The sequence below is a fragment of the Myotis nattereri genome, assembly GCF_964212035.1.
Source record: "Myotis nattereri genome assembly, chromosome: 3".
NCBI classification, from domain to species: Eukaryota; Metazoa; Chordata; class Mammalia; order Chiroptera; family Vespertilionidae; genus Myotis; species Myotis nattereri.
The window spans coordinates 2499325-2526361 of NC_138077.1; the positions used below are offsets into that span (position 1 = coordinate 2499325).

The following is a 27037-nucleotide window of genomic DNA, read 5'->3' on the forward strand; positions in this document are numbered from 1 at the left end:
CTAACCCTAGCCCTAGCCCTAACCCTATCCTTATCCCTATCCCTAACCCTAACCCTAGCCCTAGCACTAACCCTAACCCTAACCCTAACCCTAACCCTAACCCTATCCCTATCCCTAACCCTAACCCTATCCCTAACCCTAACCCTAGCCCTAGCACTAACCCTAACCCTAACCCTAACCCTAACCCTATCCCTATCCCTAACCCTAACCCTAGCCCTAACCCTATCCCTAATCCTAACCCTAACCCTAACCCTAACCCAAACCCTAACCCTAACCCTAACCCTAACCCTATCCCTATCCCTAACCCTAACCCTATCCCTATCCCTAACCCTAACCCTAATCCTATCCCTATCCCTAACCCTAACCCTATCCCTAACCCTAACCCTAACCCTAACCCTATCCCTAACCCTAACCCTAACCCTAACCCTATCCCTAACCCTAACCCTAACCCTAGCCCTAACCCTAAGCTTCGGCAGGGCCATCAGAAGGCTTGAAATGACTCAACTGCGTCACTGATGGGTCCCAGTCCTGTTGGCCTCCCGTGACTGTGCTGTCAGACAGTCCTGAGCGTGGGCTGGGCCACTGGGCATCCTCTGCTCACAGTGGCAGGTGTGGAAGGTCCAAAGGGAATGGGAGGGGGGGGGGCAAGATGGTTACCGGGTCCATGTCGTGTCCTGGGAGCAGCCGGGAGAAGGGACCCTCCTCCACAGCACATCCCGCTGCAGGGACTAGAGGCCCAATGAGCCCTGACCTGCCCTGTCCCGCGGGGAATGCGCGCTGGGCCATCCCCACAGCCTCACCTGGGCCTCTGCCCCTCACCAGTGCGGAGAGGAGAAGGTCAGATCATCCGGGGCCTCTACGGTCCCCCCCCCCCCCCGCCCCTGGGGGAGTCCTTCCTCCACGCACAGCATGGGGCTCCAGCCGGGACTGAAGGGGGCTTCGATCGGCTGAGAGACGGATTTCCAAGAGCTGGAAGGGAGGGGAGAGTTTTCCCTGGCCATGGGCGAGGCGGCCTCCATCACAAAAGGGGGGCGGCAGCGAGTCCCAAGAATTCTGAGCGCCCCGCTCGGAGGAGGGGCCTTGGCCGGCCTGTCTCGCTGAACCCGGCACGTGAATAGGAGTCACTTCCCTGAGAGTCTCTAAAGGGGACCTCCCCAGCCCCAAGCGGCCCCCACCTGCTCCGGGTGGTCCTCGGCCCGGCAGGCACTGAGGAGTGTGCCCCGCGTGACCACCAGGGGGCAGCCGCGCCCCGAGTTCCTTTCCGCAGTGGAGCCCGCGGACCGCCCAGGAGCTGGTGCGCTCGGGCTTTGCTGACTCACAGACGCCCGCGCACCCGGGGGGCCAGGGCTCACCCCCCACCCTCCCCGCTCCTCGCTGCACTTAGACGTGTTTGTCGTATCCAAGGAGTTTGCTTCCGTACAGCCACCCCCCGCGTCCATCCCCTCCCCGCTCCCCGCCCGTTTCTTTTGTCCTCGGGTCCTCCTGACCTTTGCTTATCTCCGAAGTGTGACTTATCGGTCGCCCTCACGGTGCCCAGGGAGCAGGCACTGCTGTGCACGTGGGATGGGGCGCCCTCCAGGGATGGGGAGCCAGGCGGCGGTCTGCACGCCACACGGCCCTGCCTGCAGGCGCGAAGGGCAGGGGATGCACACGCTTGCTCTGCCTGGCACGGCTGCCGTCAAGCACGAGCCCACCGCGGGAGGAGGCAGGTCAGCGCCGGGGTGGGGCGTTTCACCCACAGTCCCGCAGTGGCTCCCCTCGGCTGGGTCGCCCCACGGCCGGGCAGATGGGTCAGACCTCCTGCCCTCGGAGCCACCCCGGCACCCAGCAGGGGGCATTAGGCCCTTTCGAGAATGAACTGTCGGATACCACAAGCGGGAGCCTGTAAAAATGATCAAGTTGAGTGTGTGCGAAAGAGTAAGTCGGGGACATCGCCGACCCTGCCCTGCAGTGTCCGTGGTCTCTGCTCTCCGGCCACAGGGATGCGTCCCCTCTGAGCCGCCCTGTGCTCCGTCCCGCCTCGCCGGCCTCCAGGAGCCCCGGCCTGGTCAGCAGGACAAGAGCCGGAAGTTAGGGAGGCAGAGCTCCTGCTGACCTCCACTTGGGTCATTCAGCAACCGATGACCTTGGGTGTGTCCTTGAACCTCCCTGCGCCTGTGCCCTCAGCAGCTGCATGACAGGTCATGGTTGGAGCGAGCTCTTCCAGGTCAACAGACCAAAGAGTTGCTTATCTTTCCTGCAGTATTAAAGCCAGGCCGGGGGGCGCGGGGCAGGCGTGGTGTGAGGCTTGGCTAACTCTCCCCCGTCCGAGTCAGAGAGGTGCGCACACAGTAGGTCTGCTTCTCCAGGGCGGACTCCCTCGGCCAGTCCCAAGAATCTGAGGAGCAAACGGAGTCATGACACACTGACTCACAGTGACGGGGCGAGGGGCCTGGGAGGTGAGGGGCGGGGGGGGGGGGGAGCTGAGCGGCTGGCTCCCCCAGGACGGGCGGACTGCAGCTCACGGCCTCTGCCTCCAGGAAAAGTCACCAGGGGAGTGACTGGTGATAAGGAGCCAGGCCCACGCCTGGAGCACCAAGGTCAGTGTGACCCCGTGACTCACAGGGGCCACATACACCCTGGGTCCCCCCACACCTGAGCTCCCACCCGCCTTTCCTTCGATGTGGGCGAGGTGTGTCTGTCTGCAGCCGGGACCACAGGGGAGCCAGCAGGCAAATGGGCTTTTGGGCCCATGAACCCCCCAGATGCTGTGCATGAGTATTTTCTTTCGAGGGGGTGGGGTGGGGAGGGGGTAGGGATCATTTGCTTTCATTAGATTTTCAAAGGACCCTATGACCCAAGAAGCACTGTAGGCATCCACGCCAGGACCCTGCCAGCGTCCCTGAGGCCTGGCTGTCTGTCCCAGGAAGCAGGACGCAGCCGGGACGGAGCTGTCCGTTTGAGGACGGCCCACGATGCTGTCTGTTACTTTTATAGTCTGTGTGGGTCGTGAACAATTGTTTTATTAAGTACTAGTGGCCGGGTGATGAAATTCGTGCACATTAAAAGGGAATTAATTAGAGAAAATATTCTAATATTGCTATTGCTTTATCTATAATAGAAGTGTCAGAGATGAAAGAAAATTAGTAAAATGTATATGAGAATCTCCCTCCTGTCAGAGTCTGGGGTGCACTGCGGGACCCAGAGTCAAGTTCCCACCCACCCGCGTGAGCCTTGAAATCACTCGAGACCCGGACTCCGCCCCCCCCACCCCCCACCCAATCAAGCCCCACAGGGCGGGGGGCGCAGCCTCAGGTCCCCCGGCCTCGGCGTGAGGGCAGGAGGGCATGAGGGCGCAATGACCATTTGCGTATTAGCTCTTTATTATATGGGATTTAGGAATGCCCAAGCAGGTGAGCATGCAAGGGGTCCCAGAGTGCTGGCGCTGCCCGTGGCCATCACTGCCTGTGACCAAGGCTGCCTGTGGCTAATAATGCCCGTGGCCACGGCTGTCCATCTACATGTTGCCCGTGGCCACGGCTGTCCATCTATATGCTGCCTGTGGCCACGGCTGTCCATCTACATGCTGCCCGTGGCCATCACTGCCTGTGACCAAGGCTGCCTGTGGCTAATGCTGCCTGTGGCCATGGCTGTCCATCTATATGCTGCCCGTGGCCACGGCTGTCCATCTATATGCTGCCCGTGGCCAAGGCTGCCCGTAGCTAAAGCTGCCCGTGGCCACGGCTGTCCATCTATATGCTGCCCGTGGCCAAGGCTGCCCGTAGCTAAAGCTGCCCGTGGCCACGGCCGTCCATGTACACGCTGCTGTGCCGCTGGAGCAGGAGGCTGAAACCCACGGCACATGGCTCTGGACTCTTAGGTCGGGCTAAGGAGGCTTCCTTCTACTGCGGAAGAGAAGGGGGTATGTTCCCTGCACCCACTCAGCCCCTTCCCACCTCATCGGCGAGGAGAAGGAGGCGGGAGGAAAGCAGCTGTTGGGGAGGGGGTGGGGGAGAGGGGCACTGGGTGATTCCTGCGTTTCCCGTGGCTGCCGTAACACAGAAGCCACACCGTGTGGCCTGAAACCACCGAAACCCGTGGCCTCCCAGTTCTGGGGGCCAGAGGTCGGAGTCAAGGGGTCCTGGGCCACGCTTCCTCGTGACCTGCAGGGGCCTCCTCCTCGCCTCCTCCAGCTTCGGTGGTGGCGTCACCCAGGCGACCGTGGCTGTGGCTGTGGCTGTGGCTGCGTCACTCCGTCTCTGCTCCGTGGGCACACGGGGCTCTCCTGTGTGTCCGGGTCCAGACCGCCCTCTTCTTCGAGGACATCAGTCACCCAATGGCCTCATCTTCCTTGATGCCATCGGCAAAGACCTGTTTCCCAATAACCACCCCTGCAGGGCCCGGGGGCGTGAACGAATGTCTTGGGAGGACACGAGTCAGCCACCGTGGGCGCACACCTCGCAAGGCCCTGCCACCTCAGCCCCAGGCGGTGCCACTGCCCCACACCCTCTCTGCCCCTGGGCCCGTGGGGGGGGGGGGGGGCACCCTCCCTCCTGCCATGATCACCCAGCGCCTTCCTCCTGGTATGCATTCTGAAGCGGGGTTCGTTTTCTCCTGCATCTTAGTACATGTTACTTAGAATATTGGTTCTGCTGCTTTAACGTAAACCAAAAGCATCTTAAGGAAGATGGGAGCTGGTTTCCTTTTCCTATGAAGTCTGAGCGGGCGGGCGTCCAGAAAGGATGGGAGAACCTGCCGTGGCACTGCCCAGAGACTCTGCATCTGTGAACACGCCCTCCGGTCCCGGAGCCGAGCTGCCTCCCCTCTCCCCAGGCCCTGCCCCTGGGAGGCAGGGAAGGGGAGCGGAGGGAGGACATGTCCTTCTCTTTTCAAGCATCGCTCAGAAATTGCCCTCCTCAGTTCCACTTCTACCGGCCAGAACTTCATCACAGGACCTTGCTAGCTGCAAGGGAGTCTGGGAAATGCAGCTCTTACCCCCAGAGGCCAGGTTCTGGGGGACAGCTGACAGTCTCCGAGAGAACGAATGTGATTTTAGAGAAATAGTGCTACTAACCCACCCCTCACCCTCATAACAGCAAAAAAAAAAAAAAAAAAAAAGTGTCCATACCATACAGAGTACGAGAGAGAAATGGGACTGTCCGGGGTTAGAGGAATCGGACTGTCCGGAGGCCCTGTCCAGTTCCCCCACCCAGTCACGACGGAGGCCTCGCCCCGGGCAGGTGCGCGTGGGGCCGCTCCACAGCCAGCGGGTTCGGGATGACGGAGCAGGCCCGGAAGCTCTCCAGGACGCGGGCCTGCAGGAGCGCCTTGTCCTGCTCCTGCCAGGAGTCGGACTCGATGTACACGTTGAAGGGGTCGTGGGAGTGCTCCAGCTTCTTGGAGCGGATGTAGCTCAGCATGATGCCCAGCGTGAAGAAGCCGAAGAAGCCCAGCACCATGAGGATGTAGAGAGCCTCCATCTCGCCCGCGCTGTCACCCGGGGAGCGGCGGGCCGGGCCGGACGCATTGCCGCCCGGGTGGGCGGTCTCCCGCCACAGCCTGGCCAGGAGCGGGGTCACGGCGGTGGCGTTCGGCAGGCTCATCCTGCACTTCAGGTGCCGCCGCGGAGAGCGAGATCCCGGGAAACTCTGTAGAAGAAAAGGGCAACTTGAGATCAGAATGCACGTCGTGGCCCAAACCCACGCACCATGCACACAGAGGCGGACGATTTTACAAAATATATTGTATTGATCTTTTACAGAGAGGAAGGGAGAGGGACAGAGAGCTAGAAACATCGATGAGAGAGAAACATCCATCAGCTGCCTCCTGCACGCCCCCTACTGGGGATGTGCCTGCAACCAAGGTACATGCCCTTGACCGGAATCGAGCCTGGGGCCCTTCAGTCTGCAGGCCGACGCTCTATCCACTGAGCCACACCGGTCAGGGCGACACGGGCAATTTTTAAAACCTCAGTGGTTGAGTGTTGACCTATGAACCAAGAGATCAGGGTCTGATTCCCGGTCAGGGCACAGGCCCGGGTTGTGGGCTCGATCCCTAGTGCGGGGCGTGCAGGAGGCAGCCGATCCATGATTCTCTCTCATCACTGATGTTTCCATCTCCCTCTCCCTTCCTCCCTGAAATCAATTAAAAAAAACACACAAAAAAGCTCAGGTGCCTTCCCACACGCCTGGGTCCATGCCACGTGCCACCCCCGGGGCTGCACAATGGCCTGTCTTGATTGGTCAGTTGGTAAATTGATTCCCTTTTATTTCCAACCACCAGTCCCACCCGCTACCTCCACAGGCGACCACCAGAATGAGGGCCTGTGATAGACACATCGTCCGTGTGCATTTTAGCTCACATGCTAAGGTCCAAATCGTGTCCCCTCCCCCAATTCATAAGTAGCCCTCCCCCCCAAAGTGACTGTCCCTGGAGAGAGGGGTGCTAGGGGGTCGTTGAGGTTAAAGGGGGCGCTCAGGGTGGGGCCTCCTCTTTACAGGAAGAGGAAGAGTGCCTCGCTCCCCCTGCCCGGCGAGGACACCGTGAGCAGGCGGCCACCTGCAAGCCCGACACCGAGCCCCACCCGGACCTTGATCTTGGACTTTCCAGCCTCAAAACCGTGAGAGAATAAACGTCTGTGCAAGTCCCAGCCTGGTGTTCTGGGCAGCAGCCTGAGCAGATAACACATTATGTGCTGGTGTCGGGTTCCGTGCCCCCGGCTTTCCTCCTTCCCTTTCCCTCCTCAGCACCGTGGCCGTCCACTCGTGTTCTGTGCGCCGCCTTCCTTCCCTTCCCACCGAGGCATGGCACCCGTGGCGTGTGGCGTGTGCCAATGCTCCTCCGTGCTCCTCCCCCCATCCTCCTCTCCCCTCCCCCTCCCCCTCCCTCCTCCCCCTCCCTCCTCCCCCTCCATCCCTCTCTCTCCTCCCCCTCCCCCTCCCCCTCCATCCCCCTCTCTCCTCCCTCTCCCTCCTCCCCCTCCCTCCCCCTCTCTGCTCCCCCTCCCTCTTCCCCCTCCATCCTCCCCCTCCATCCTCCTCTCTCCTCCCCCTCCCTCCCCCTCCCTCCCCCTCCCTCCTCCTCTCTCCTCCCCCTCCCTCCCCCTTCCTCCTCCCCTCCCTCCTCTTCCCTCCCTCTCCCTCCCCGTCCCTCCTCCTCCCTCCCCCTCCCTCCTCCCTCCCCCTCCCTCCTCCCCTCCCTCCCCCTCTCTCCTCCCCCTCCATCCTCCCCCTCCATCCTCCTCTCTCCTCCCCCTCCTCCCTCCTCCTCCATCCCCCTCTCTCCTCCCCCTCCCTCCTCCCCCTCCCTGAGAGCTGCTGCACCCACATTTGCTGTCGCCTCCTCTCTCTCCCTCCAGCTCTCCCTGGTCCCTGCCCCTGCTCCTCCAGGCTCACGCCCTGGCCATGACCCCAGGCCCCTTCGAGCCCCAGAGCAGTGAGGCCAGTCACCTGCCAAGGACTCACTCCCCTGCCGCCATCCCGGCTCCTCAGACCCCATGCCCCCTCCAGGGAGACAGAGCAGCTCGGCCTCAGCGAGCTGTTGCCACCCCCAGTGAGGGGCCTTCCCCGCCCCCCAACCCCGCTCCGCTGTTAGCTCTGCCCAGACCCCAGGCCCCAGCCCTGCCGGCCGCCTCTGGGACCCTGGACCCGCCGTCCCTTCTCCAGCCCCGGCTGCTCCTGCTTCCGGCCCATGAACTCCAAGTGGTGCCTCGTCAGGCTTCAAACTTCAGCTCAGCTGTCACCTCCTCCCTGAAGCCTTCCCTGATGCCTGGGCCGGGTCGGCACCACCCACACCTCACCTGGGAGGCCGCTGTGTCCCTCTGTCCCCGGCCCTGTCCCCTGGCCTCCCTGCATAGGCGCCGGCTGTGAGCTCTGACGGTGAGGCCTGGGTCTCCCGATTTTCTAGTGAGCAGACGCCCGGCGCTGCCTCAGAGCGTAGCTAAGCCCCTCACAGGCGTGGGCCGCGAGGGGAGGGGCAGAGCGCGCCCCGATATGGGAATGACACCTGCTCCTGGCGCCCGGCCACGGGACCCGGCAGGCTCACCGGCCAGCTCAGCCCGGGCTCTCTCTTTGGAGAGTGGGAGCAAGATCTCTGACACTGGGCGTGGGTCCGGACCAGTGGAGTGGCCGACCGCACGTGGCACCCAGTGGCTTTCCCACCCCGTCAGGAAGCCGAAGCCTGGGGTTGGGGTTGGGGGTGGGGGTGGCTCTCCCACAGCGGACCGCATGGCTCCCTCACCCGCGGAGAAGCGGGCAAACGCAGAAACACGTGTGTTTGCGGCCTTTCCTGCCGCCGGGGCCTGGGAGTCTGGGAGGGATTAAGCGGCAGGAGGCTCATGCCAACCAGCGCTTGCCCCTCTGACCCGGGCGGGCAGGGACGGCGGGGTAGCCTTTCCCTTTTTCTCTAAAGCTCAGCCCAGGGCTGCGGGGCAGCTGAGCCACCCACACACAGCGTCCCCCATGCCCCCCAAATGACTGGCAGCCACTCATAGAGCCCTGCCCAGAGAGCAGGCCTTGGGCTGATAATATAACTTTCCAAAAACCCAGAGCCGCCCCAATTGGCAAGGAGTCCTGCGGCCAACTACTGCCAGGGCGTTCTTGTCACTCCGTCCCCGTCCCCGCGTGAGACTAGGCCTGCGGCCGGCGATCCCCCCGGGGGCGGGTTAGAGCCGCGGCGAGTCAGGGAACCTCTGCCACTGCTCACCCCGGGCCTTCACCGCGCCGCGCCCTGTCCCTCAACACCCACCCACGGCTTCTTCGTGGAGGAGAAGCAACCGGAAACGCGCGCTTTGAAAGCCTGCCGGCCACGCGCTCCGGGCCCGGCTGCACCAGTGCGCGCGACCTCGGCGCCTTCGCATCACCGGGAGGAGACGCAGCGCCCCTCCACCCGCATGGCTGACCCGGGGGCCTGGGCCTGAGCAGGTGCCTCTCTGACAGGTTCCGGGTGCTGCGAGCTGCCGGCCCGGGAACCTCAGCCCGGGACTTACCTGGCTCAGCGGGAGCTTCACAAACTACAGAGGCCCGATCCCACCTCCGAAGACTGCGCTGCCCTTGGGTTCCCGAAAGCCCCCGGGAACCACTGGGCTGCGGGGTGGGGCCTCAGGACATTGACCTCTCCATCTTCTGAGCGGCAGGGCACCGGGGAAATGTTATAAGAAGAGAAACGTGCCCGCCCGGAGTGGCTCTGTGGTTGAGCGTTGACCTAGGAACCAGGAGGTCATGGTTCCATTCCTGGTCAGGGCACAGGCCCGGGTTGTGGGCTTGATTCCCAGAGTGGGGCGAGCAGAGGCAGCCGACCCATGATTCTCTCTCATCATTGATGTTTCTCTCTCTCTCCCTCTCCCTTCCTCTCTGAAAAAAATATCTTTTCTAAAAAAAAAAAAAAAAAAAAGGAACATAATTTCATAGCAAAATTTTCCATAATTTTCTCATTTGTTTTTCAGGTTCTCTGCTCTGGGCTTGCATGTCCCGGTGGAATCTGAAGAGAAATTGTGAGAGAAATTCCCAAGTCCTCGCCGCAGCCCGGCTGCCCCCGTCCTAACTCACGTGGCATCCGAACCCACGGCCCGCCTGTCAGGGCTTCACGCCGGCCCCGAGAAGTCAAGTTCATCAGCTGCCTTCAAGCAACGACTCCGAAATAGTAAAGAAAATCTGTTTCTTACTTTGCTCTTAATTTATTGTGCGGCGTTTGCTAAAGGCCCTCGGTGCCCCCAGGGCCTGCACGCTGGGTCACGTGGTGTTTTTGTGTAATGAGCCTCAAAATGAGCCTGGCACCAGCCTGGCATCGCCAGGGCAGTTTTAATGACCCGGATCCAATCTGCATGCCAGTGGGGGCTGCGTGTCCATTCCCACGTTCCCTCCACGGGAGGGACACGCTGCCCAGGGCCAGCGTGGAGACGTGGACTCAGGTGAACCCAGAGAGCCACGGCCCCAACCACCTCGACTCACAGGCAACTGGGATCCACAGAGGGGAGCAGACGCACCCAAGGCCACGCCTCTTCTCAAAAATGCACCTAAATGCAAAGACTTAGTGCCGGAGAGGCGGCTGTCTGGTCTTTACAGAGGAATGGGTGTCCTACTTGGGCTCAAAAAAGCTGAGGAACCGGCCTCCCAGATCTAGTAAAACTGGGTCTACCCACATGGGCCTGGCTCCGGCCCCAAATGTGCCATCAGGGTCCCCTGCCCACGGGGAGCCACCGCCGTTCGCACCTGAAGGGACCGGGGCGCAGGAGCAGCAGGAACCGGGGGCTCCGGCTCCAAACACAACCCTTGGATGCTCGGGCTGCGCCACACATTCTCAGAGCTCGGACCCAGAGCTGCCAGGATCCCTGGGGGCACGGGGCTCCGGCCGTTGTGCTGACTCACAGGTGCACATTGTGCTGACTCACAGGTGCACGTGGAGACCGCTGGACCCCAGGCCCTGGCTCTGTGAGGCCCCCACTGTGCCAGCGCGGGGCAGGGAGCGCCAGGCAGCCCTGCATCCCCCCCACATGGTCCGGCCCTGCGCCTATCAGCACTGATAGCAGCCGGGAGCTCTCAGAGCGACTTCCCAGCACCGCCTCTGCATGCTTCCTGAGCAGGTCCCGGCTGGGCCCGGCGCTGTGGGGCCCCACGCTGTGTCCGCAGAGCGACAGGTCCTGGGGTGAGTAGGGGCGGGGGAGTCAGGTTTGGAGTCTGGGATCTTGAGGTCCAGCCCGGCTCGGTCCTAGATGGACCCTATGCCCCTTGGGCCCCCCGGGCCTCCACGTACTTACTGGGGAGAGAGGGAGGGACATGCCTATCATAACAGCATTCCTCCAGCATTTTCTTGAAAGCGCATCAGGCCTGGAAACCATCAGTAGGCCTGGCCTGTTTCAGGAAGCAAACTCGGGGTAAAAACAGTTCCGGAAAAGCCCAGTGTGGGTGGATATGGTCTTAGTGGGTCAGGAATTCTATGAGTTGCCCAGCCGGCGGGGCTCAGTGTTTGAGCATCGGCCCATGAACCAGGAGGTCAGGGTTCGATTCCCAGTCAGGGCACAGGCCCTGGTTTCGGGCTCCATCCCCAGTGTGGGGTGTGCAAGAGGCAGCCGATCCATGATTCTTTCTCATCACTGATGGTTCTCTCTCTCTCTCTCTCCCTCTCCCTTCCTCTCTGAAATCAATAAAAGTATAGTTTTAAAAAAAGAACTCCATGCACCAATTTTCCTTTGAAGCAGCTGTCAGCCGTTTGCATCCTCACCAGGACACCATGTCCGAATTCTGGTGACACACGGCCTCCTTGCAGGAATGAGCCCACAGGCCCAACCCTTCCCGGTGGTCGCCGGCTCCATCTGGGTCTCCCATGTGGCCTCCTGGGGGCAGCGCATCCCGAGGGCAGTCAGGGTCTCAGGGAGGAGGACGCAGACGCAGCCTGCACAGGGCTCAGCTGCTGTCCCAGAGCCAACAGGGCTCCCTGCTCCCCCTGCGGGGCCTGGGCTGGCGGGGGTCCCTCAGAGGACCAGGAGCTTCCCAGCCTCTCCGGGGGTGACAGGGAGGGGCTTCGGGTGTGAGGGGTGGAAATGCGAACCTGGAGTGGGAGAGGGGCCGTCAAACCACACGGGACAGGACGAGAAGTTGGTGGGGAGAGGGGGTGAAGCAGGTTCCCGGCCCCGGGGGCAGGGGAGGTCACAGGGAGGGAGGCAGCGGACTCTCCCTCAGCAGGTTAAATGCATTCGGGGAGCCCTGCTTCCCTCTGAACACGGGACCAGTGGGGTCTACCCTGGCCACCCCCAGGGCTTTGTGGGGCGCGAACAAGCCCCACTTCCTGCCTCTCGATTTTGCCAGTTTCTCTGCGAGAAAGGCGTGGCCACCATATTGCCTGTCAATCTTCTACTGGGCCCTCGCCTGTGAACCCCATCCTGATGCCTGCCCTCTTTGGCCCCCACAGCGCCCTGCCCATCGCTCCTGTCCTAAGGGGCCCTGTTCCCATTGGTCTGGGCATTTGCTGTCATCACTAGGCGAGGTGGGACTTGCTCACCCAGCCCCACTCCAACTCCAGATGCTGCCAGGCAGGTTTGCCCAACCAAATGGGAGGGCAGAGCGCTAGGGCTGAAGCAAGGCAACGTGAGGGCAAATAACAGGTAAAGCCTAATGCACTCTGGGAGGAGATGGGGGTGCGGGGGGAACAAGTGAAAACCTCTATCCACATGGCAGGTTTTCATATAGTAAAATTTAAACCAGCGGTTCTCAACCTGTGGGTCGCGACCCCTTTGGTGGTCGAACGACCCTTTCACAGGGGTCGCCTAAGACCATCCTGCATATCAGAAATTTACATGACGATTCATAACAGTAGCAACATTACAGTTATGAAGTAGCAACGAAAATAATGTTATGGTTGGGGTCACCACATGAGGAACTGTATTTAAAGGGCCAGGAGGTTGAGAACCACTGAGTTAAACCATTTTTATTTATATGATGTATGTATTCCATTAGTAGCGTGTGTTTTGCGTATTGAAATGTGTGTGATGAATATCAGCCACCTTGCTCCCGAAGCTGTGATGCATGGGGCCTGATAGCAGCGCGATGTCCACTCCCCCCCCCCCCCCCAACTCCCGGGCGTTGCTTCCCCTCCCCCTGTGCTCACACCTGCTCAGGTAACATTGTTTAGTGTTTGTCTCCCACCAAGACGTGAGCTTCGCGGGGGTCTTTGCCCGCCTTGCTCCCCATGGCAGCCTGGAGGCCGGAACAGTGTCTGGCCGAGGTAGGAGCACCATACGTACTCCCAGGACACAGGCATGTGGGTGTGTTCAACCCCTAGCACATACAGATGCCGGCACACGCAGATGCCCGCACACACAGACGCCCGCACACACAGACCCGCACACGCAGACCCGCACACGCAGACCCGCACACACAGACGCCCGCACACGCAGATGCCCGCACACACAGACGCCCACACACACAGACCCGCACACGCAGACCCGCACACGCAGACCCGCACACACAGACGCCCGCACACGCAGATGCCCGCACACACAGACGCCCGCACACACAGACCCGAACACACAGACGCCCGCACACACAGACCCGCACACACAGACACTCGCACACACAGACTCCTGCACACACAGACGCCCGCACACGCAGATGCCCGCACACACAGACACCCGCACACACAGACCCGCACACACAGACACTCGCACACACAGACTCCTGCACACACAGACACCCGCACACGCAGACCCGCACACACAGACCCGCACACGCAGATGCCCGCACACACAGACGCCCGCACACACAGACCCGCACACACAGACGCCCGCACACACAGACCCGCACACACAGATGCCCGCACACACAGACTCCTGCACACACAGACCCGCACACACAGATGCCCGCACACGCAGATGCCCGCACACACAGATGCCCGCACACACAGACCCGCACACACAGACGCCCGCACACACAGACGCCCGCACACGCAGATGCCCGCACACACAGACGCCCGCACACACAGACCCGAACACACAGACGCCCGCACACACAGACCCGCACACACAGACACTCGCACACACAGACTCCTGCACACACAGACACCCGCACACGCAGACGCCCACACACGCAGACCCGCACACACAGACCCGCACACACAGACCCGCACACACAGACGCCCCCACACACAGACCCGCACACGCAGACCCGCACACACAGACGCCCGCACACACAGACCCGCACACACAGACCCGCACACACAGACGCCCGCACACACAGACCCGCACACGCAGACCTGCACACACAGACGCCGGCACACACAGACCCGCACACACAGACCCGCACACACAGACGCCCGCACACACAGACCCGCACACACAGAGCTCTCCCAGCTCCACCTGCAGGGGCGTGGAGGCGGGGGGGGGGGGGGAGGGGGGTGCGGGGGGACCACGGTGAGTCCGCTGATGTCCGCCGAGGGCACTTGGGTTTCGGAACAGTTGGCATCCTACTGACCCGCGGGAGGCCGGCACACCGACCGCTCTGGGAACTCGGAGAGACCCACGGGGACCCACGGGGACCCACGGGGACCCACCGGGACCCACCGGGACCCACCGGGACCCACCGGGACCCACGGGGACCCTCTGCGGAACAGCATGAGGCGGGCGGGTCTGTGCTGTGGGCGGAACCAGGCCGGAGCGCGGCGCCTCTGGCAGCTCATCCCGTGATGAAAGCAGCGGGGCCCACGGAGCTCCCACGCGGTGACCGTGACCGTGGCCACAGCGCGGGCACAGGCCCCTCGCCATGGAGCTGCACGCGCCTTCCTCACCCCAGTGCGGACTCGACCTAAACTCGGTCACACCGGAGCCTGGAGACCCGGGGGCGCGGCCCGGGGCGGGGGGCGGGGGGGGGGGACGGAGGGAGGGGAGCCCCAGCACGTGGCTGCCTCCGCCACCTTTCTCTAGAAGCTGCCCGTGTGCCGTCACCGAACTCCAGATCAGACACGGCGTGCGCTCCGCCCCCTGCCTTTCCCGGACCCGCCGGGACCGCGCGCTCCTCGCCAAGGCAGCCAGCAGCCACCAGCACCCCAAGTCCCTTCGCGGCCCCGGCCCCGGCACCGGCGCGCGGGTGGTGCGGGTTCCCTTCCTGTGGAAGCTTCTGGGTGTTTCCTAAACTCCCTGCAAGAGCGTCTGTGACCAGCAGCAGCGGCAGCGCTGTCCTCACGGAGGTGCCCGAGGTTCTGTGCCGGCTGCGGTCCGCGGGGAGACGGAGAGCAGGGAGCCTCCACCGCCGGGTCGCGCGCCTCCTGTCTGGGGGAGCCCGGGGCGCCCTGGGCTCAGACCGGTCCCTGGAGTCCCCTTCGGGCCGCCCGTCGGGGGCACCGTGAGCCCGCGAGGAGCCCTGGACTTACCGGGTCTGGACGCCGAGAGAGCGGGTGCGCGGCGGTGACGTGTGGGCAGGTCGAGCGCAGCGCACCGACAGCCCAGCCCGGACGGCGCCCTCCAGGCCCAGTGCGCGGCGGGCGGGGCCTCCCCACCAGCGGGAGTGGCCTCCCCACCAGCGGCCCGCCCCCCGCGGTCCGGGACCCCAGGCCGCCTGCTGCCGCCCCGTCTCCTGCGCCTGCCCAAGCGCTTGGCTCCAGCGGCAGCAGGTCCCGTTACCGCTCCACCAGCCAGGCCTCCCTGCCGGGAGTTGGGGGCTGGCAGGCGAGAAGCGCTGTTGCTGGGGTAGGGGAGGGGAGGGGTGGGGAGGGGAGGGGGGAGGGGGGAGGGGGGGAACCCCCGCCTCGGAACCAGCGCCCTGCAGACAGCTCCCCCCATGGCTCCAAGTCTGCTCCAACCCCGCTGACTTCTCTGAGCGGCGCCCGCACCCCAGCTGTGGCCGCACCTGCTGGGCATTTACTGAGCACCTGCGGGTGGGTGTCGGCCCTGCCTGGGCTGCAGCTGAGGACCAGGCTGGCGGGGTCCCCGTTCGGGAATCAGGCCCTGGCACCTGTGCTCCAAAGTGCTTGGGGCCCTGGGAACTGCCCTTCTCGCTCAGAGGGGCAAACCACGCAATGTCCCCCCCCCCCGCCCCCCCCCCCCCCACACACACACCTGGGGCAAGTCCCACAACAGGCGGCCGGTGGCAAAGCTCCTGCCCTGAGCCCAAATTGTCCGGAGCCTGCGGTCTTCCCCAGCCCATCACTTCTCCCGGGGGTGGGCGAGGGGTCCATCCAGCGTTGCCCCTCTCAGACTCAGCCTGGCGGCACCCCTGCGTCCTGGGTGCTAGTAGCACCCACATGGCCACTCTGAAAGTCTGAAAGCGTCCACAGCCTTGCTGTGAAATTGTCCTGCGTGGAATCCGTTCTGTGGAGAGGACCTGAACCGTGGGAAAGCTCCACACATAGGAAAGGTTCTTCCTAGTTCTACTCACATACTAGACTCTAAACGTCTCAACTAGGAAAACGGTTACCTTGTGTTTCCCCGGACAGAGCATCACACTGTGTCGTGGGAGAGCGTATGCAGCCACTGAGACAATGGGTAGGAAATAACCTGTAACAGCACGAGGGCTCCCTGTTTAATGTTAAGTGAAAAGACAAGGCCCCGGCCTGGTCTGCGTGGCTCAGGGGTTGAGCATCGACCTATGAACCAGGAGGTCAGGGTTGGATTCCCGGTCGGGGCACAGGCCCAGGTTGCGGGCTCCATCCCCAGTGTGCGCCGAGCAGGAGGCAGCCGATCAGTGATTCTCTCTCATTGTTGATGTGTCTCTCTCCCTCTTCCTTCCTCTCTGAAATCAATAAAAATATATTATTTTTTTAAAAGAGAAATGACTGCCCATTGAAATAGTCACTTAAGCTGCCTCTGCCCGAGTCTTGGGACGTTGGCACTAACTCTTGGCAGCGTTGCGTCACCCAGGGAACACATGCAGCTGGCCATTTGGGCATCCCATTCGGGCATCCCAGCTGCCCTTGCACCTGACAAATAACCACAACCTTCACCTTGTTATGAACAGAGCACAAAACCAATTAAGAAACATTTCCCAAAGAAATACCAGCACCCCCCCCAACCCCCCCGCTCTGTCCTGGAATAGGCTGTACTGATGGGAACGTGGATACATGAATTACAGTCTGGAATGTGATCCACGGCAAAAGCTCACTATCCCCATGCGGACGGCGCTTGACGTCGGAATATAAACATTGTCCTTATGTGAGTGTTTAAACCCAGTGGGTCCAGGGCCCAGAGGGAGGCAGAATCCCTTTACGCGCTGCGAGTTTCAAGGCACAAAGTCAGCCTGTGTTGGGGCTGAGCCGGGACGGAGTTGCCGGCCTGAGATTAGCATCTCTCCGGCTCCTTGCATGCCTGACGTTACCTTGGTGTGCCTCCAGCTCCCGGTCACACAGGGCGTGTGTGGCCAGGGTCCCTGCGTGGGAGGACTGGCCAGCCTGAGTCTAACCAGCGCGGGCAGCCGTTCTGGGAACGTGCACCACGGCCACTTTCTGGAAATGTGACTGTTCGTGGCCGTCGGCGTGGTTCCTGTGCCCAGGCAGGGCCCTCGCCTGGTGGGTGGGTGTGGCAGCTGCAGGTCTCCCAGGAGGAACGGATGATGAGGGGAGAAGTCTGGGCGGTGCTGGGGTGACGCGGAGGAGGGCGAGAGGAAACCTGTACAGGGAAGCTTCAGAAAAGCAAACGCCAAACGCCCCTCCGTGCGCCATCTGTAACAGGGAAAGGGTCTGGGTGACCCGCTGCCTCTCAGACGGAACCCTTACTCTACGTGTTGTCCTAACCTGAGCTTAGACCCCTTTCCTTAGGATTTTTCTCTGCCCGGCCCGCGCGGCTCAGTGGTTGAGCATCTTCCTATGAACCAGGAGGTCACAGTTCAATTCCCGGTCAGGGCACAGGCCCAGGTTGCGGGCTTGATCCCCGGGGTGGGGTGTGCAGGAGGCAGCCCATCAGTGATTCTCTCTCATCATTGATGTTTCTATCTCCCCCTCTCCCTTCCTCTCTGAAATCAACAAAAATCTTTTTAAGAAAGAATTTTTCTCAATAAGTACATTTCCTCTTTGATGACTAGTCAGTCCAGTTCAATATTTACTGAGCTCCGACATGGGCAGGGTGTAGGCACCCAATCAGCTATGTCCAAACCCCCTCCCCTCCCCCGCCCCTGCAGAGTAGAGCTAAAATGCCCGCCCCCTTCTCTCCCCACCTGCCCCATCCCCTGCCACCAACACACGCAAGACTTTCCGGGAGAAGTGACCTTCTCTCCCCATTGGGGACAGCTGTGCTGGTTCCAATGGCACAGGCATCGCCTTTGCCTGCAGCCCTCCCCACCCAGTGCTCCCAGGACCACTCTCCCCTTTCATTGCTGCAGCCCCCCGCCCAAGGCAGCGCACAGCGTCTCCCCGGAATCCGACAGGGGGTCCTGGGCTAATGTAACCGCTCCATCTGTCCTCAGTGGTCCACTCACCAGCTTTCTTTTCTTTTTTAAAAAAAATTGATTTCAGAGAGGAAGGGAGAGGGAGAGAGAAAGAGAGAAATACATCAATAATGAGAGAGAATCATTGATTGGCTGCCTCCTGCACACCCAACACTGGGGATGGAGCCTGCACCCTGGGCATGTGCCCTGACCGGGAATTGAACCGTGACCTCCGGGTTCATAGGTCGGCCCTCAACCCCTGAGCCATGCCGGCCGGGCCATAGATTACTTCTTGATTGGATAATGGTTGCTCATCTATCCGTGATCTGGGGGTGCCCCTTTCTGGCCCAGGCATAGAGCAGGCCAGGGGGTGCCTGAGCCCGACGGAGCCTCAGTGAACGTTTGCCGAGCCGAGTTGATTTAACGGGACGCTGGGCTGGGAGGGCAAGCAGGAGGCATGGGTGTGAGGGCGCGCGTCCATCACGCCAGCGCAGCGGTGGCAGAGCAGCCCTTCATCCTCCGCTGCTCTCGGGGTTTGCAGAAGCCCAAGGACTCGTGGACACCGCGTGTCTGGGGAGGGGCTTGTCTTCACAGATGCCAGGGCTGTGCGGGCTCTACTTCTCTTGGCAGCAAAGCTGCCCTCAGAACCGACCTGGGGCAGACTCGGGGCCTGCGGGGCCAGGCCGGCAGACGACCGTCCGTTCACCAACCGGAGCCGAGGCACATGGCGTCTTCGGTTCTGTTGGAGAACGCCTGCTCGCGGGAGCCCCTGCGTCCGTGTGGACCTGAAACAGCTTCGCCGAGTGCCGTGCCGCAGGCCGTGAGGGGCAGCGTGAGGACAGCAGGCTGTTCTGGACGCGACGGCTCAGTGCTCAGCTCTGATCCCTCCCGGCCGAGTGCACAGCCACGGCCGATAAGGCATAAAAATAGAAAGCGGGCCTGGCTCGCGGACACAGAGCACGGAGCCTGGGAGCCTCCGACCCACGGGCTCTCTGTCCGCGGTCAGCAGGGAGGTGGGCCCCGGGGCGCACCCAGCGTGCGGCCACGCAGACGGCAGCCAGGAGCCAGCCCTGGGCTTGAGGTCAGGGACCTGGGTGGGAGCCTGGAAAAGGAACCTGGCTTTTTGTTGCCTGAGGCCAAGATTCTAGAAGCACGAGGGTCTGGAACGTGGAGCTGGAGACCCATCACCAGCCGAACACCGAGTCTCAGTTGAGGTGACGGGATGTTGGAGCCACACTGGCCTCAGGTGGGCACCGGTGTCCTCGGGCTCACCGTGGGACAGGAACCCCCAAATACCACGTCTGATCCGGTCCGGGATGGAGCCCCACGTTCAGCTGCCCTGAACTGTGGGAGTTGCCGCGGTGCCCGCCAGGGGAGTGGCCGCGGTGCCCGCCAGGGGAGCCGGCTGGTGGAGGGCATGCTCCTCTGCTTCTGCTCGGTGCCCAGGGGCACAGCACGTGACCCCCAGGCGAGCAGCGCAGGACCGCATGCCTGGCCCACGAACGCAGAGCTCCCTGGACACCCGCCTGCGTGTGGCGTGTGGCGGCAGTTCCATGGCTGGTTAGCAGCTTGGTTCCTCCATGTCGGCGCCGGCCCAGCCTGCGTGCGCACCTGCCCGGGCTGCGGGAACAGAGGAGAGACTGGTTCTCGGAACCTGCAGCCAGCATCTCCCTGAGGACGGTTCTCGTGGGGGGATCACCAGCAGGATCACCACCTTTTATGCTGTCAGACCAGTGGGATCGCCACCCAGCGTCTAGCCTGTGCCCAGCAAACAGCAGACACTCAAGGTTTGAAGAGTTCAGCGCGGATCTTTCCCGTTGTTCTTGGGGTGTAAGTGGGAGCCGTGCCTGGGCTGTGGGAGCACAGGGAGTGGGACTCAGCGCAGCTGCAGAACCGCTGTGGGTTCCTCTGTCCAGAAGCGAGAGCAGGAGGGGAACATGGACATGAAAGAAGGAGGCACAGGTCCATCCGCTATGTGGCTTCTTCACCTGCTCACAGCGTCTGGGATCTTTCTGTTGTTAATCCTCACGGAGGATATTTTCCCATTGACTTCTAGGGAGGGGAAGGGAAGGAGGGAGGGAGGCCGGGGAGAGAGAAATGGAAGCATCCATGTGAGAGAGACACAGTGATTGGTGGCCTCCCACATGGGCTGAGGCCAGGGATCAAACCCAAGACCCTTCAGTGTAGGGCCAACACCCTAACCACTGCCCCTACCCCTGTCACTTCACCGAAAGCCTATTTACCAAGTTCCTTTAGCCAGTATGTCATGTTCAGCTTTCAGCAAAAGATGCCAGGGCATTCCAAAAGCAAAGAACATGGAGTGATGAGATACAGCAAGCACTGGAAACAGACTAAGATATGACACAGATGTTGGAATGATCAGATTAGGAATTAGGAATTTAAAATAATTCTAACTAATATGCAAGGGGCTCTAATGGGAAAAGTAGATTAACATGCTAAAAAAGATGGGTAGTTTAGGTAGAGAGAGAAAAATTCTAAGAAATACTTTTTAAAATGTGAGGTCAAGCGAAAACCTGCAACAGAAATAAAGAATGCATGGGACGAGATGGCTGAGGAAAGACTCCCTGATGGTATATCAATGGAAACTTCCAGAAATTAAAGGTAAAGGAGGAAAAGACTTTAAAAAAAACAAAACAGACCATAATGTCCAAGAACTACAAAAGGCGTAATATATGCGTAATGAGAATACCAGGAGAAGAAAGAGATAAAGGAACAGAAGAAATATTTGAAACAAAAATGACTGGGAGTTCCCCATACTTATGTCAGACACCAAACCACAGACCCAGGAAGCTCAGAGAACACACACAGATAAATGCCAAAATAAATATATTTAGGTATATCATATTCAAACCACAGAAAGTCAAAGATCAAGAAAAAAAAATCTTCTAAGAAGCCAGGGATGGGGGGAAGGGCTTACCAAAGAGGAACCAAAATAAGAATTAGATTTTACTTCTTAGAAACCACGCAAGCAAGAAGAGCATGGAGTGACATAGCTAAAGTGTTGAGATAGAGAAAAATCACCAACCTAGAATTCTGTATCCTGTGAAATTATCCTTCAAAAGTAAAGGAAAATAAAGACCATCTCAGACAAGCAAACAGTGAGGGAATTTGTCTCCAGCAGACCTGCCTTGCAAGAAATATTCCAAGAAGTTCTTCAGAAAGAAGGAAAATGATATATAGGTCAGAACCCTGAATCTATATTTTTAAAAAAGGAAGAGTATTGGACAATGAATTGAGTGGAAATAAAATAAAAACTTTTAATATTCATAACTGAGCTAACAGATAACAGTTTGTTTAAAATAATAGCCACATGCATTAGATGATTATAACTTATGTATAGGTGAAATGAATGGCCATTATGATACAAGGGATGGAAGAAAGAAGCAGGAATGTTTTGTTACTATATGGTACTTGCACTACTCGTGAACTAAGATAGTATTATTTGAAAGTGGACCTGGTTAATTGTAAAAATATACGGCAAACTCTAAGGAAGCCACTAAAAAAGTCAGCTTAAAAAGAGTAGAACTGATATGCTAAGAAAGGAGAGAAAATGGAATCACAAGATGCTCAGTTAAAACCAAAAATGCACAAAAAGAATGTAAGACAAAAACGGGAACAAATAACGAAGGCAATGGATAGCAAGCAGTACAAAAATATGGTAGGTATTCATCCAATTGTATCAATAACCACTTTAAATGCCAATGCTCTAAACATAAATTAAAAGACAGAGATTGTTGCCCAGCTGGCATCGCTCAGTGGTTGAGCGCTGACCTAGGAACTGGGAGGTCATGGTTCAATTCCTGGTCAGGGAACATGCCCCAGTTGCGTTGCAGATTTGATCCCCAGTGGGGGATGAGCAGGAGGCAGCCGATCAATGATCCTTTCTCATCACTGATGTTTCTATCTTTCCCTCTCCCTTCCTCTCTGAAATAAATTTAAAAATATATATTTTTAAAAGATAGAGATTGTCAGAGTGTATCAAAAAACAAGACACAACCCCCCCCCCCCCCCGCCACAAAAAACAAGACACAACTCTATGTTGTCTGTAAGAAATCAGCTTTAAATATAAAGATAGATATAGATTAAAAGTAAAGGGATGAAGACAGATATGCCATGCTAACGGTAACCAAAAGAAATCACAGCAGTTATTAATCTCAGAAGAGCAGACTTCAGGGCAAGGACAGTGATCAGACACACGGAGGGGCATTACCGAGTGATAAGGGAGTCAGTTCTCCAAGAAGCCACAACAGTCTCTAGCAGGTGTGCGTCTAACATCCAGATACATAAGGCAAGACGGGTAGAACTGCAGAGAGAGAGAGAGAGATGAACCCGCTGTTACAGTTGGAGGCGTCAACACTCCCCTCTCAGAAAATGGATAGACTCGACAGGCAGAAAATGAGTAAGGGCGTAGTTGAGTGTGATAGCACCATCAGCCAATGTGACTGAATCTACAGCACCTCATGATGTAGTGAAACCCTCTCATTCCTGCTCTGCCCGCGAGGGGCCCACAGAAGTGGCTCTCAGGGACCAGAGCAGCCTCATCACCAGGCCTTGGTTTCTGACACTGTTTGTTCTTCAGTCAAAGGGCCAGGGCTCGCTCCTGGGAGATAGGGAAGTTTCAAGCAACAAAATAGAGCAGCACTGGGTTATAGCTCAATGTGTCACGTCAACACCCACGGTCCAAGCTGATCTAGATGAATGACTGACTATAAATAAACGAGGAAGAAGAGGCCGATCTCCCCGCCGAGAGTTCCGGACAGCTTCCGCAGATACTCTGCCTCCCAGAGAGGGAGCAGCCCCCACCCCCGCCCCGCCACGTGTGGGCTGTGCATCCGACCCCCCTCCACTGCACCATGTGGAAGGGAGAGAAAAGGTGACTCTAAGGGAGAAGCCTGACGACAGGACCTCAGGCGGGTGGCCATGGCCGCCGTCAGCTGTCATAAATCACTCCGACGGTTTGCAGCTGATAATGGTGTGATGAAAACAGCCTCACCTCTGTGGCCCCCAGCACTGTGCCCCCGCCTGGCCATGAGAAGCCACCAGACAGAGGCCACGTTCCCGGCAGCCCTCCTCAGGCGCTCACCCGAGACACTGGCCCGGCCACGCGGAGCCTGGGGACCTGGCGGGGGAGTGCCATGGGTCCCGGGCAGAGCAGGACACAGGCAAGGCTAAGAAAACCAGACCAAACAGCTCTGTTCCTGAGGCACCAATGCTGGTTCAGGAGCAGAGCGCCGGGTACCACTCCAACAGGAGGCCACCGGGTGAGGCAGGCGGGCGCTCCCAGGACTATCGTCTCATTTTTTCTGAAAAGCCTCACACTTTTCTAAAACACAGAGTGTATTAAATAGAAGAGAATCCACTTATTCATTTATTTTATTGTTTTAAAAGACAGCTGCACCCACATGTTTCTTACAGCATACTTATTTGTTTAAAATATATTTTTCTTGATTTCAGAGAGGAAGGGAGAGGGAGAGAAAGAGAGAGAGAGAGAGAGAAACATCAATGATGAGAATCATTGACCGGCTGCCTCCTGCACGCCCCACACCGGGGATTGAGCCGGAAACCCAGACATGTGCCCTGACTGGGAATCAGACCGTGGCCTCCTGGTTCATACGTAGACGCTCAACCACTGAACCACGCCAGCCGGCCAGGCAATAATTTATTTATTTATTTTTGTTAATCTTCACCTGAGGATATTTTTTCCATTGCTTTTCAGAGAGTTGAAGGAAGAGATGGAAGAGAGAAATGAAAGAGAGAGAGAGAGAGAGAGAGAGAGAGAGAGAGAGAGAGAGAGAGATATTGAATGGTTGCCTCCCACATGTGCCCCTCCTGGGGCTAGGGAGGAAACCTGCAGTGGAGGTATGTGCCCTTGACCAGAAATCGAACCCAAGACCCTTCTGTGCACAGGCCAACGCTCTAACCACTGAGCAAACCAGCCAGGGCAAAAAGAAAAGAATTTAAAATTAACAAACTGCTGCTACACAAAAGCACAGACACAGCTCTCCAACTGGACAAAGCAAACCAGGCACAAGTCTCCGGACTCCGCTTCCTGCCACACAGGTTTTAAACTGGGAACTATGGTGAGAAGGTAGCAGGTGCCCTTGGAGAAGTGGGCAGGTGGTTATGGGATGAGGTCATGTGAGGGGCTTCTAGGGTGCAAATATTATTCTAGTTCTTTATAAAATTTTGTTTAATATGTTTTTATTGATTTTTTAGAGAGAGAAGAAGGGAGAGGGAGAGAAGCATCATTGGCTGCCTCCTGTCCGCCTCCTGCTGGGGATCGAGCCTGCACCTTGGGCCTGGGCCCTGACTGGGAATTGAACAGGTGACCCCTTGGCACGTGGGGGGATGCTCAGCCACTGAGCACACTGGCCAGGGCTCACTCTCCCTGGTGACCCAGCTGGTGGTTACGCGGATGGTTCCCTTTCTTTAATGCGATGAGCTGACTCTGTTCTCTGTGTGATTCAGTGACGCTCAGCGATGGGAAGAAGACAGGACGCACAAAGAGTGAATCAGGCTGTGCATCCACGTGGGCAGATGTAAAAACAATGTGGGGCCCTGGCTGGTGTGGCTCAGTGGATAGAGCGTCGGCCTGCGGACTCAAGGGTCCCAGGCTCAATTCCGATCAAGGGCATGTACCTGGGTTGCGGGCACATCCCCAGTAGGGGGTGTGCAGGAGGCAGCTGATCGATGTTTCTCTCTCATCGATGTTTCTAACTCTGTATCCCTCTCCCTTCCTCTCTATAAAAAAAAAAAAATCAATAAAATATATATTTAAAAAAATAAAAAACAATGTTGGATTAAAAAAAGTAATTTTCCAAATTATACCTAAAATATACCAATTCTTAAAATTTACCATCAGGAAAGCAAACTGCGTCTTGCTTACAGACTTATAAACTGAGCCCAAGTATAAAGGCACACGTGAGGTTGTAAGTAACGACCACAGCTCATGGTCACAGCTGGCGCTGCAGCGGGGGGAGGGCAGACAGAGTCCAGGAGTGGAGAGGGTCTCACTTGGACCTGGAATGATTGGGTGTGCGTGTGTGTGTGTGCGTGTGTGCATGTGTGTGCGTGTGTGTGTGCGTGTGTGTGTGTGTGTGTGTGTGTGTATGTACTGTCTGGTGGGCATATTGCAAAATATAAAGTAGAGATACAGTTAGATCATGATATTATTCTCAATTATTTTTCTAGTTTTGAAATATATATATATAGTGTATACACACACGCACGCGCACACACACACACACACGCACCTACGAGAACACGTGACATCCTTGGGGAACGAATAGGACTTGGTGAGCCGGCCAGGCCCTGCGTGGGGGGGAGGAACGGGCCCACGGACTCTGCAGGAGGGAAAGCCCCGGCTTCTCTTCCTCAGGGCTGCTCTAGCTCACAGACCAATGACCTTGGTGTTTCACCAGCCCCTCATTAACAGCACGTCTGTCATGAAGGTAATCACCAGGTTTCTGGGAGGTAAATTACTTCTGCTGACAAGACCTTAGGCCAGTGGTTCTCAACCTTGGCTGCACATTAGAATCACCTGGGAATCTTTTTAAAATCCTGATTTCCGGGCCTCATCCTCCGGAAATTCTGTTTCTTTGTTACTCATGTTGTGGCCCCACCCCATAACAAAGAAACAGAATTTCCAGGGGATGAGGCCCAGCAATCAGGATTTTAACAAGATTCCCAGGTGACTCTAATGTGCAGCCAAGGTTGAGAACCGCTGCCTTAGACCCCCGGGAACAGTCAGATGGTGGATCCCCAGAGGTGAAGAAGTCAAGGTCAGCTGGGGTTCCCCTGAGCCGCGGTGGGTGGGGAGGCCGGGGACACAGAGGACTTTGTCTTCTGAACATGTGACCCCTGGGTGCCTTTCGGAGTGCAGGTCCAGAAGCGGGCAGCCTGTTGCATCTGCATTTGCCTCACTTCTGGGCGTGGATGCTGCCGCCTGGTCTTCTGGGAACTGACTGAAAGATGCCAGAGACCAAAGAGCAGAGAGAGGTGGGAAAGGACGACCTTGAGTGGCAGTGACAAGGGCAAAGCCCCTGTAATCCCTCTCAGACTCCTCCCCCTCCTGATCCTGTTGCCCAGAGGAGTACTGGCTAAACAGGAGACGGGGAATCGGTGTTGACAGAGCACAGCCGGAAGCACACAGCCGGTGTGAGGGGAGCCAGGTGGGCTGGGGGCTGCCGCTCATAGAGGCGCAGGGCCGCAGCTCAGCATCTCTCACCGGCTGAGGCCAACTTGAGCCGAGGTGTTGGCCTGGCCACAGGGCGGGCGGTCTCCTGAGGCCTGTAGGTCCCCTCTGGGCTCATGCCCCTGTGGGCAGCACTCACCTCCTGGCAGTGGCAGGACGCTGCCCTCAGCTCCCTCCCCCGCGGCGCTCCCTCCTGGCGGCAGCTCACCTTCCCCGCCAGCTGGGGTTGGTCCTGCGGCGGCTCCTGTCTCCCAGGGGGCACGTCTGATAGGTGGGGCCCAGCCAGGATGCTCTTACCTCTCCCACGTGGCCCGCAAGCTCTGCCAGGTCTGCTCCCTGCCTCCCTCCAACCGCCATGGAACTTCAGCCTCCACCAGAACCTGGTCCCCAAGCTCTGCGCTGCCTCCTGTGCGCTTGGTGTGCTCAGCCCAATACCGGCGGCAGGGGGCGCCGCTGGCTTGGCTGGGGCCGGCTGCCTCCTGCTGCTCACTGCCTAGATTCCAGTCTCCAGGCCTTCAGGACCGCGCTCTCAGGAGGTGGGTGGTCACTGCAGGTGGGGGCCTGGGAGCAGAGGGGCACGCCCACCCCCGTTTGCGCCCTGGGGTCCGGGCTAGGACGCAGGGGGAAGGTGAGCGGTGCCTGACTCGAGGGGCCGGGACTGCCCCCTTCTCTACTCCTTTCTGGCCTCCCAGTGCCCCTCAGGCACCTGCAGCCTTCACACGGCCTCAGGCCATCTCAGGAACCTGGCAGAACATTCTGGCCTCTTCCCTCCGAGTCCAGGACCACTCTGTCTCCTGCAGGACAGCGGGTGCTTGTCTGTCTGGTGGTCTCAGTCAGCTTACCTGGCCTGCAGGTGAGGCCCGCCCCCGCCCAGCTGTTTCCGGGCGGCGTCCCACAGCTGGAGCGCGGGGTGTGTAATAAGACTGGAAAGGGTGCCGGGCCCTCCGTTCCTGATTTTTCACCGCGACGAGTTTAAGGAGCTTCTCCATGCCCACTCATGGGT

General features: G+C 58.9%; 1 protein-coding gene across 1 annotated transcript; it reads right to left on the minus strand.

The window, feature by feature from the left end:
- Nucleotides 1–5192: 5192 nt before the first annotated feature.
- Nucleotides 5193–26384, minus strand: KCNE1 (potassium voltage-gated channel subfamily E regulatory subunit 1; the record flags this gene model as incomplete). Its single annotated transcript, XM_081087398.1, has 2 exons — nucleotides 26332–26384; nucleotides 5193–5627 (listed from the first exon to the last, which is right to left on the minus strand). The coding sequence occupies exon 2, from the start codon at nucleotides 5580–5582 to the stop codon at nucleotides 5193–5195; it is 390 nt and encodes a 129-aa protein (XP_080943524.1). The 5' UTR covers nucleotides 5583–5627; nucleotides 26332–26384.
- Between the last annotated feature and the right edge of the window lie 653 nt (nucleotides 26385–27037).